This window comes from Rhea pennata, chromosome 1 (genome assembly GCF_028389875.1).
Source record: "Rhea pennata isolate bPtePen1 chromosome 1, bPtePen1.pri, whole genome shotgun sequence".
NCBI lineage: Eukaryota > Metazoa > Chordata > Aves > Rheiformes > Rheidae > Rhea > Rhea pennata.
Genome location: NC_084663.1, coordinates 99,356,375 through 99,367,601, shown reverse-complemented (window position 1 = coordinate 99,367,601; position 11,227 = coordinate 99,356,375). Strand labels below are relative to the sequence as shown.

Sequence of the window (11,227 nt, the reverse complement as noted above, 5' to 3'; positions counted from 1 at the left end):
CCATTTAAACAAGTCCTATTTTTTCCCTCTAAGTCAAGGTTAAACTATAAGCAGCTTCTCAAATTTGCTCTGCAGTTAGTTTATTTCTACTCTTAAAAAGTTTCAAAGATGACAACTACTTGAAATATGAATTTTGAACCTTCACTAAGGATATGAATTATCAACAATCATCTGATCACCGGAAAAAAAAGACTGTGACATCCTATGATGCTGTAGTACAAACATGGTATCGCAAGCTCATCTGGCCCAAAGCAAGCATGCTTCTAAGTAAACAAAACACCAAGGAGCAGAGGCCTCACCACCTCTCTGCCTTCCACACAAACAGCGTGCAAAAGCGTCAGCCAGTGCTGACTGGCTGGGCAGCAGCTTTCTAAACACAGTCCTGCCTCCTTGCAAGATGGAGAGTCTGAAGAATCATTATATAACTTGGACTCTTTTCTTCCAAATTGGAAAAGGTAAAAAAAAAAAAAAAAAAAAAAAAAAAAGGCATCAGAAGAGATGCGAATGCAGGGAAAGAGGGAATACATGCCTGTGAGAAGAAGAGGAAGGAGTATCACAGGGTAGAAAGTCATACCAGTTAACAACTGCAAAACTACAATTATTCGGCATCAGTTGATGTCAGTGTCTACCAAATATTCAGGGGTGAGAATGTAAAAAACAGGCACTGTACTGTTTCCTACATTTTGCAGCAGCTGCCTGGAATAACTGCAGATCAGCTGCTGCATGATAACTGCAATTTATAGTAACTCAGAAGCACTGACTAAAACTAGCTATAGCAAAGTGCAGTTATCATTCAACAGTTACTGAGCACAGATTAACATTTGCAGGTTCTTACCAGCCTTATCAACACTGTAAGCACAGCAACTGCACCAACAGGTTATCAGTAAATCAGGCAGCACCTACTTAGCTCTGCAACAGAATGGAGATCTGCATAGTCAGAGGTCACAAGGCTGTTGCAGATTAACATAAGAAAAATTGCACACTTTCATTACGTATGAGCTTTAGTAAAAAGCAGATTTACCAAAATGCTTCCCACATACATTATTTTAAAGTTATCAGGCACAAACTCTTTGAATGTAGTTGTTTGATAACTTGTTTAATCCCATAGAATTTCACAAAATGAAAAATTCTTATCTCTGTTTCTTAAGGTGGCACAAACACGTGTGTGACCAGCCTTTTAGGGGAGCTAAGCAGCCTGAAAGGCTTCTGTTGATCAGTTAGTTGTCCTTAGGAGCAGTCCGCACACCTAAGAGGAGGAATGGGATAGTTCACACCGGACCACCTTAAAGCAATAATGAAAACTACACTTAGTCATGTTCATACTCAACACATCCACAGTAACCATTACTGTGTCAGTTACAAAGTGCAGTTGTGTAAAAGACAATATATTTACTTTTAATTAAAGACTTACATACTGAATATTGAAAAGGTGCTCATTTAAGGCCTTTGTCTTCAGATTAAGAGGAACACAATTTTCAGCGCACACAAGGAAATTGCTTTTTCTGTGTTTATTACACAGCTGACAAAGTCATACCTCAATAGTTTATCAGGAAAGAACATTCTAACTCAGAATGTAAACTTTTGTTTAGAAAATAAATTATTTAAAAAATTGTCAAAGAGAACTTGAGATTCAGACTGTTCATTAAAAAATTCACTTCTGGACATTTCAGGATATATATTTGAATCTTCTTATTTCCCCTCATTCACCCACAATTTTACCAATATTGTCTTCTTCTTTTACAAATACAGTATGGAAACAGGTCTTTTGTATTTGATATGGGAAATGTTCCCATTTTCAAAGCTTGTACTGGTGAAGCTGTATAATTAAAACAAAACAAAAATCAAATAACCCAAGCAAGCCACCGGAAAAAACAAAGAAATCCCACTTCTTTAAACACTTATAAAAAGAGAATTTTTAAAAGTACTCAAGTTCCATAACAACATTAATTTCAGTAATGACATTTTTTTAAATCAGCTCTAGGTGTAACTTGCCAGTATTACCAAATTGACTTCTAGTTAATGTAGTTTATTACAGCTATGACCAGAAAAAACTCTTATTTTGAGAAAATACACAAGAATCACAACAATTATATTAGAAACTCTCTTGCAACTAGCTACAAAATAATTATCAAAACATTTGTTTCCCACAGTGCTGCAGTAAGTTCTGAAGTCAACTACCTGATCTAGTGCTAGAAAAGAATGCCTGGGCAACCACTTCAAATTTGCCTGCTTGGGGATGTAGCTAAAAGAACAGAGTTTGTCTGAATTGACTGGAAGTTGATACTGTAAGGCAAAAGAAAGGGAAGCTATTAATTCAAAAAGAAAAAGGCTTCAACAGTGCTAACTACCCTACATTGTCACATTAAGCTACTCCTATTGTTCAGTAAAGGAACCACATTTAGAACATAAATAGAAGTAGTCTCCATTCATGTTATTTTGTCTGTTTCTGTTCTCTCCAAAACCTCCCAGAATGACAGCTGGTTCTCTTGGGATTTAGTAGTCCATTAAAGACACTCAATAATCCCAATTTCACAAAAACAGACCTTCTGTTACCACTCAGATAAGAGTTTAAACTGGTGACCTGAAGAGAAGCAACCTACAACTCATGCACCCTAAGTTCTCAGGTTCACCATATATTGCTGCTGTGGCATATTTAAACATAACCATGTTTTATAATCAAGATTAACCGAAATAATTCCATTCCTAAATACAGTTACAAAAATTAAAGAAACATTCTGAAGTGTCTGTTAGCTGTGGAAAGGTGCCCAAAATACTATTAACATTTTATACTCGGTATCTCAGTCTGCCATCCAGTTAGTAAATCTGACTCAAGAAAGAGACAACATCACACAGCTGCAATCATTTCAATATTTAAGGTTGCACTGCAAGTGCCCTGTGTTTTTTCCCTGCAGTCTCTCGATTCTGAAGAAACTGTTCAGAATTTCTGAGGTTCCATCAGACTCAGTTCTTTGCCATCATACAATGCCTGCAGTTGGTTTGATTCGTATTTTATGGACGGCTTTTCGCTTAGTTTCCCAGGCTCCAGAGCATTCTGTCCAACTATTTTAAGATTCACAAATTTTATTTTCCAGGTGTTCTCTCTGACTGGACAGCGGATGAGTCCAAAAATTTGTTCAAAGACACCCAAACAAGTGTTGCCTCTATGTACCGTACCAGCCACTGCTACCAGCACTAACCCATGTCGAGACATTGTGCATTTCAGTCCATCAGCATTCAAATTGGGATTCAATAGAAGGCATTCTTCTTTAACCAGCGAGAGCAAGCGAAGGCTCACCATTTCTGCACCAACATATTCTTCCATGTTTTTTTCTATTGTGTTGTAACAGAACTTCATTTTGGCATCCTCCCAGAAATGCTGTGGTCCCCATGTTTCTCCAGACTCTACATTCAAGGGATGTTGAGAGTTCAGGAGTTCAAAGAACCACTGACAGAACTCTTCTCCTAGATCATGAATATCATCACTTGGTAGCTTTTGGCTCTTCTCATGACTCTGCAATCAAACAAATTATTGTTTTTAGAATTATTTAGCCTTAACATCCGAGTTTGCCATTTACAATAGATTAAATTATTTTAAATTCTTATTTTAAACATTCTAAGAGTTCTTCAAGTCAAAATTTTGGGGATTAAATATCTGAAGAAAAGTAACAAAGCAAAATCTCTCTGTTTTTAATTCAATCATAATCTCAACATCTAGGGTATTAAGAGTTGGCTTTTTAAATTGAAGTTAGAATGGTACTGCAATTTTATCTCAAGCTGCAATTTCTCTTCGGAGAGCAAAGTCTGGTTCTAACAAAAAGCAACGGGGGAAGTTTTTGAACAATTTCCACAAAGTCAGGATTCTCACACTGAGGGACAAAATATCTGCTGCATAAAAAAGGTTTTATAAGGAACTTTTCACTAGCCTTTACAATCCCCAAAGAAGGTTACAGAAAAAACAGAAAGATACAGACCCAACCTTAAAAAGTAATCCTATATCAAGACACATCAATTTACTTAAAAGTATTTATAATTAAGCAATTATTCTGACATTTTCCCCGTTTCATGTTACCCTCAACCTCTTTTCTGTCTTTTGAACTTGCAAATTATGTTGTTCTCTGTACCCTCATATAGCTAGGAATAATAAATAGTACTTATCAGAAAGTCATCTTTAGAATATGCATATCCTAACACCTGAAGCTGACAGGATATTTCCATTTTACCTAGATATTTTACCCATGTCAGTGGAATATGCTAACAAAATGTAGAACTAATCCAGGAAGAACTGAAACTTACAGAATTACTGTGTTCCAGACCTTTCTCACCATTAGATCATGTGCTTGAATTTATCTCAGTTTGGTGGTAAAACTGCTGAAATTATCCTAAAGATGTTTGGTCACTTTCATGAGTGATGTTTGTAAGTTGTCACCATATATCTAGAAGTGCCCAAATCAAATAAAATTACAGCTAATGTTATCTCTGCCACTGAAAAAATGGGCAATCTCAGCTGCTTTTCTAATTGAACAACTGATCTTTTAAAAAAAATACAGGCAATATGGTGGAATGGGAGGGTTGCAGACATTTTCACAAAGGAGCATAAACTTACTCCGAGAATAAAAAAAAAAAAACTTCATTCAGATCATCATAAAATCCTTCCTTCAACACTGAATCTGCTGAAAAGGATTTTACAAAGTAAACGTTGCTGTTAGTCAGCAAAACCTTCAAAGAACAAGCTGAAAAGCCTCAATCAAAGATTCTTGTCTAGGAGCCTTGGAAAAGAATGGGCCCACAAAAGAAAGCATGAAATTGTTTGAAACAGATCTCCCACTAATTGCCTCGAGATACGGGGGAAAGCCACTAATGCCCGTTTTCTTGTTTTACAGAAAATGACACAAACACGCCTACATAATACATCTAAGATACAGGGATAGGAAATACGTCAGAATAATGTTTAAGGTTAACGCTGTGCAGCTAAGACTAGCAACCGAGAGTGAAGGGTGTAAAATTTTGAAGCCAAATTCACGGCAAGTAGCAAGAGCAGTGAGGGATTAATGACCATGTTATTAAATATATACCAGGCAAGGATGGCAAACCACCCAAAGAAGGTCTTGTTACTAAATATGTATTGCAATAAAGTAAACAATAAGAATTTTTTAAAACTATTTATTATGAGTCAAGCTCAAATAAAAAATATATTCTTGATTTGAATTCTTGAATTGAATTAGCAGTTGTATTCTTGTTATGTGTACAACTAAAAGTTGAAGAATGGCAAAAATTATGAAAAAATATTCAGGAAACAAGTTGATTAGCACTTAAATATTTGAGAAAGGCTTTCAACTTGCTTTTAAAAATAAACTTGGCTTAGAGGACATTTCTTTCTAACAAAGGAAGTGTCATCATGTGAAAAGCATGCTTGCACTTGACGCTCAAGTAACAGTTCTATGAGTCTATTTATTTCCTACATACATACTTTGTTTATCCTTCCATTTCTCTTATAGTAGATAAGACTTAAGTTACTTAAGACCCACCATTCATTCAAACATTCCCACATATAATTACTTGACCTCCAGCTGTATAGTGAAATGCTTTTTGAACAAAAATTAGATGTGCTTTTTTTTTTTTTTATAGGTATCATCAATATTTGTTACTTTACAACAAGACTTTCAGAAGCAAATCAAACAACGTCATGTTTGCAGCCATCGAAGTCTACTTCTGGAATCAACTACTACAAAGGTGGAGACTTCTACACAGAATTATGAATTATAGTGCAGAACAAATATACATCCGTGCTGGTAAGTGGGTTTACACTACCTATTTTTTCAAAATGGAGAGGGCCACAAAGGGTTAATGGAAAATAAAAGCAAAGAAATACATATGAGATAAGTAAGACAGCTGAACTTCTTATTCCTTATGAATGCATTTCAAAATCTTTAGAAAACTTAATTTACTTACCTTTCATCTCAGAACTTCAACACAGGATAATATTGAGAACTGTTCATGTAAGAGCAATTTTTTGTTTGTTTTTCCCTCAAAGTATACATCAAAATAATTTAAAGCCAACTTCTAGCTAAGTCACTCAATCCTCATGTGTCTCAGTTAATACCTGAGAAAGCTCAATGCAATAGTTATGCAACAGCGTAATAGCTGCAAAGCTCTGACAGTCCAGTTGGTGGGGCTGTTGCCTATTTATGTCTCAGAGGCACAACACACCAAAAAGCTGAAGTGGCTATTGAGAGTCATATGGTGAAGATCCAAGACTAATAAAACACTAAAAGTTCATTACACCACTAAAATTTCCCTAACTGTCATAACTTTGATTTCCCTAAATGTCATAATTTCAAAATAACCCATAATTGCCAAAACACATCCATTTGTTGCTTTAAGCAAAGACTGGGTAGAAAATGGCATGAAACCAGTACTGCTACAAACTTGACCTTTCAATTCCATAAAAAATTTTAAAAATCTATTCTTCACTATATTACCTACAAGGAATAAGAATGAAAATGGTTTACAGAAAGTGTTATTTTGATTGCACTGTCTCTAGCAGAAAACTGATGCCTTTGATTTTAGCTTACAGTACAACTTAAAAGCCTGAAGAAGGCCCCACACATCAAGAGTTCAAGTGTGCTATACACTTTACCACGCAGAGCAGAAGACTGTTCTGCAGTAATGCCTTGGCATAATAAGCTCCTGAGATTTGGTGGCACTGAGATTTAGCATCTTCCTAAAGAGCAATATTTATCACACAGATTAGCCTGCAAAACACTGAACATTCTCAGGTGTTTCAGAAAGTAGCACTCACCACCGTGTGTGGTTTTTTGTCCCTGGATTTTGAGGATCTTGCTGTGAGCTGCCCATTCCAGTATTGTTTTGCACGATCAATAAGTTGATGTTTCTCTGAGGAAGGAGGTACTGGAATTCCTTGCATTGCCAAATACTTAAAAATTATTTCTCGATAGATTTTCCTTCGTTTCAAAAGTTCTTCTGCACTTTGACTGTAAACCAAAATTGCATGAATGGCTTCTGCAAGCAAAGAAATTATAGTTAGCAGCTGCTTCTCTCATGAGTCATATCCAAACTTATACCATTTCTTAAACTTCTGACTAATGCCTCCTGATGCTGCACAAGACTTAGTGAAATGCAAAGAATTAAAAGAGTATTGTAAATTAAAGTCTGATCTAACTATTTCTAACTTGAATTAGGTACAGGAGATGATTAAAGCCTTTGAAACATTTTAAAAAAATGATATTCTTGGTACTGAAAACCTAGCAGAAGTCCCTACTACCACTATTAATGACTGTTCAGAGCAGATTATTTATTATTTGAGATTGATGATAGCATTCCAACTTTTCTGCCAAATGAAGTTAATATTATCCAAATGGGTTGAAATTTTCAAGCTACTTAGAAACGCCAAGCACTTCAAGAAGAAGAAAGAGTCTTGTACACAATACACTTGTACCCATATTCCCTGGCAAGCGGTTAGGTCTTAACTTCAAAATAAATTGATTTGGTTTTAACACAAAATTTTTCATGGCTTCCTATTTTAGTTACCTTAGAGTAAAAGCAAATCTAAGCTTGTTTTCTTCATCTGAAAACCTCTAGACATTTCAAAATAGGCTTGTCATCTCAAAGACAAGACTATAAAGAAAAAGAAGAATTGGACACATTTTTATGGTCCTTCTGAACATGGAATTTTAATCTTAATTTTCAAATCAAATGGGTAGTTTGTGTCACTTCAGACAGAAAGCGTATTGTTATTTTGGAAAATATGTGAGATCTTTTATGTTTGCTGTGAACAGAAAATTGACAGACATGCAGATAGGAGATAATTAAGGTAACAGTCTGATTTCTTGTATGCCAAACAAAAATTTTAGAAACAAAACTTGTCAGATTTTAGACAACACATAGTTATTCGTCCATCCAGACTTCTGTAGATTGATGGAAATAGAATCAAATCCATTCAATTTCCACAAAAACCGCATGAAAACTCCCAGGTTCATAAGGAAACACCATGCAGAGCAGGGGGGAAGACAGTGCGCTGAAAGGTAACTGTGAAAAATCTTCAAACGCAAGGTTCTGTGGCAAAATTAGGAAGTACATTAAGATGAAACTCAGTTTTGAAGTAGTTCTGTTAGCTAGTTTGCATTCGAACGGAAACCAGGTGCCTAACATTTCAGCAATAGAAACTATAGGCTTAAACAACAAGAAACTACTAATTGGGGTAGAAAGTAAATACACCTGCTAGCTTATTCTAAAGCACTACAAGAAGCAGATTTAAAAAGAAAGAAGCAGAGCTATTTAGTGCAGGAACTTTCAAAGGAGTGCATTTAGAAAATGCTGCAAGTCCGATTTGCACCCCATATGAAACACATTCAAGGTTTTTGGATGAGTGTATGTCACGGCGATATGCTGAGCAGCCTCGAGTAACAGACACACCAATTTAAGTCTTATGACACAGGACTCAGCACCCGCAGAGGCCGGGGGTGGGGGGGAGGCGGTGCCCCGCTCTACAAACAAGGAAGCTCAGGACTCGACCTGCACTTTACCCTCTGAGGTAAGTCAAACTGAGGGCGGAGATAGAGACAGGAAGCAGCGGACGCTGAGCTTTTACACGAAGCTGTGAACGCCGAGGGGAAGTAGCGCTGCGCCAACCTCGCCGGCGGCCTCAGGGGCAGCTCGCACCGCTTTAACGGCGGCCTGATGCCGCCCGCGGCGGGCGCAGGGCCGGGAAGGAGAAGGAGCAGGGGAAGGGCCGCGGGCTGCGAGCGCCGCCGCCAACGGCCCCGCCGAGGCCGCGCCCCGCGCACCTTGGCGGCTCTCGGGGTGCACCAGGCGGTGGGTGATGGTGTCGGTCAGCGCCATCAGTTCCTCGGTCTCGAGAAACTCCAGCAGCTCGCGGCAGCCGGCTTGCTCCCGCTCGCTCAGCCCCAGCGACGCCATGGCCCGGCGCGGCCCGCGGCCTCCGCCGCCGCCTCCTCCTTCCTCGCCGGCACCCTAGCAACGGCGCGCCCTGGAGACGGCCTCTTCCGCTTCCGGTGCCGCGCCGCCCTCCGCCCGCCGAGAAACGGCGCCCGCCGCTGCGGTTCCGGGCGGGAGGCGGCGCGGCAGCCGCGGCTGCTCCGCCGGGGCGGCGCGTTGCCCTCTCTCTGGAGCGAGTCTGTATTTTGTTAAAAGACTACTTAACTGCACACTTGCCACGTAAGAAAAAAACCTCCCACGACCATATTAAGTGAGTCACTTTGCGTATCTACTAAGAGTTTACAAAACACAACTGTTTAAAAAAAAAAAAAAAAAAAAAAAAAAAAAAAAAAAAAAAAAAACCTTATATGACACCGAGGTAAGTTTGCTGCTGAAAGTTTAATTTTAAGAAATGAAAAAAAAAAACTAAATTAGAAAAAGTTCCCTAGAAACTATGAACGAACTTTGCCTCAATTTGCTGGTGTTTCAACATGCCTAATTAGTTTTGCCATCTTCAGGGGAATAAGATCTAAATCAGTATTGTAGAATTCGGGGGGAGGGGGGGAAGGTTAAGATGCCACTTTTTAAAATTAAATTTTGTTGAGGAAGTTGCTGTTTTCACTTAATGTATTTTTCAAGTAGATTGCTTTAGCATCATTACATTCCTGTTCATCCAAAGAAAGTGTATTGTCACCACAGAGATTGAAGAGCTACTTTCATGTTCAGAACAGAGATAATATATATTTTAAACTAAGGCCAGTACTTCTAGCAGGATTAGGCCAATACCTTGTTTGGTACGTGAGCCATTCTCCCCCCTTCCCCCTCCTTATTCTGTGGCCTTTTAAAGTAAGTGCTTCCTCGGGGTGGGGAGGGGAAGGGAGGCAAAGAAGTTGTGGGTCCTCCCCTCTTCCTTTCCCAGAACTCATTGCCTACAGGGCTCTTAAGAATTAGCCTAGAAAAATAAAAGGAGGTGAATGGAACTGTCCGTAACATTAAAATCTAGCTGTAAACCATGGAGTGGCTAGAAACGATCCCTTCTCTTTTTCATCAGAAACGATGTGTTTATTCTAAATTATATTCCTCAGATGTCGATCATCCTCTTTTTCTGTGAAGATGGTGCAAAAGTCAAGCACTGGTATATAACAGTACTGGGTTTTATCATACTGATGATATGAATATAGGTTCAGACAGTACTAGATACTACTCTGGGTCACACATGCACAGCTCTAACATCAGGAAGACAGCACAAAATATATATGAGGTCATAAATAACATTTGGACAAGAGCCAAGCTTAACTGAAATACTGGTTACATTCTTTTTTTTTTTCTCCTTCCTTTCCTTTGAAAACCAAGCAGAATGAATTAGAAATTACTAACGAGAACACAAACATGAGCATCAGTTTTACCACCACCTACAAAAGTAGTTATTTTTTTACAGGTGAGTGCAGTCAGCAACTACAACAACTTATGGATACTCAAGCACACACTTAAATGATACCAGCCATAATACTAGCTCTTTTTACCCATTGCTATTTCTACATTACGTTTTCCAGCAAGTTAGTTTACATAGTGTTGGTTATGCTGACTGATGAAGACACCACCTATGGACTTAATGTTTTTTTGTTTAAAAAATGACCACAGCCTAACAAGTTACTGTAGGAAACATTTTTGTCTTTTAATTGCACTTCCCCTTCAATTACATTTCATAATAGCTTTGAACTGGTATTTTATACTTCCTATGTGCCATCATTAGTATTTTTATGTTTTTTTCTTGCATAATTCTAGAACTTAAGAAATTGTTTCAAGTGCAACCTTTCTAACTTTCAAAATACAAAATCAAGCTTGTACAATGCCACTTGTGACAGCCCACCCACACCCTCAGAACTGATATTCGTCTAGCTTACATGGACTATTCAGCAAGCACTCTTGAGCATTTCTCTCATCTACCAGCTGCATCTAATCATTAGGCGCTTCACTCATCTACACCCCTCAACATCCTTTTGGGCTCAAAGCTCAATATTTTCCCCTTCACAGTTTAGATGCTTAACACTAGAAATCAGTCATCAAGATTTTTTTGCCTCATTGACCAGCCGTACTAAACCATTGTGAGCTAGGCCACTGACAAGACTGTTACAAGATTACATTGTGTTATCAATTAAGGATACTGTTCTATTAAGAAATTTTTACTTCTGCCTGAAATGTTAGCATAACAAGGGAACTAAAACAAATCAGGGCAAAAAAAGTTCACAGTTGGTATGTTTATATTCTATGT

General features: G+C 38.1%; 1 protein-coding gene across 1 annotated transcript; it reads right to left on the bottom strand.

Moving 5' to 3' along the window:
• Positions 1–1,493: 1,493 nt before the first annotated feature.
• Positions 1,494–8,977, bottom strand: C1H3orf38 (chromosome 1 C3orf38 homolog). The gene is made up of 3 exons (XM_062572643.1): positions 8,805–8,977; positions 6,800–7,020; positions 1,494–3,511 (listed from the first exon to the last, which is right to left on the bottom strand). Exons 1-3 carry the CDS (start codon positions 8,935–8,937, stop codon positions 2,936–2,938), a joined length of 930 nt encoding a protein of 309 aa, XP_062428627.1. The 5' UTR covers positions 8,938–8,977; the 3' UTR covers positions 1,494–2,935.
• Between the last annotated feature and the right edge of the window lie 2,250 nt (positions 8,978–11,227).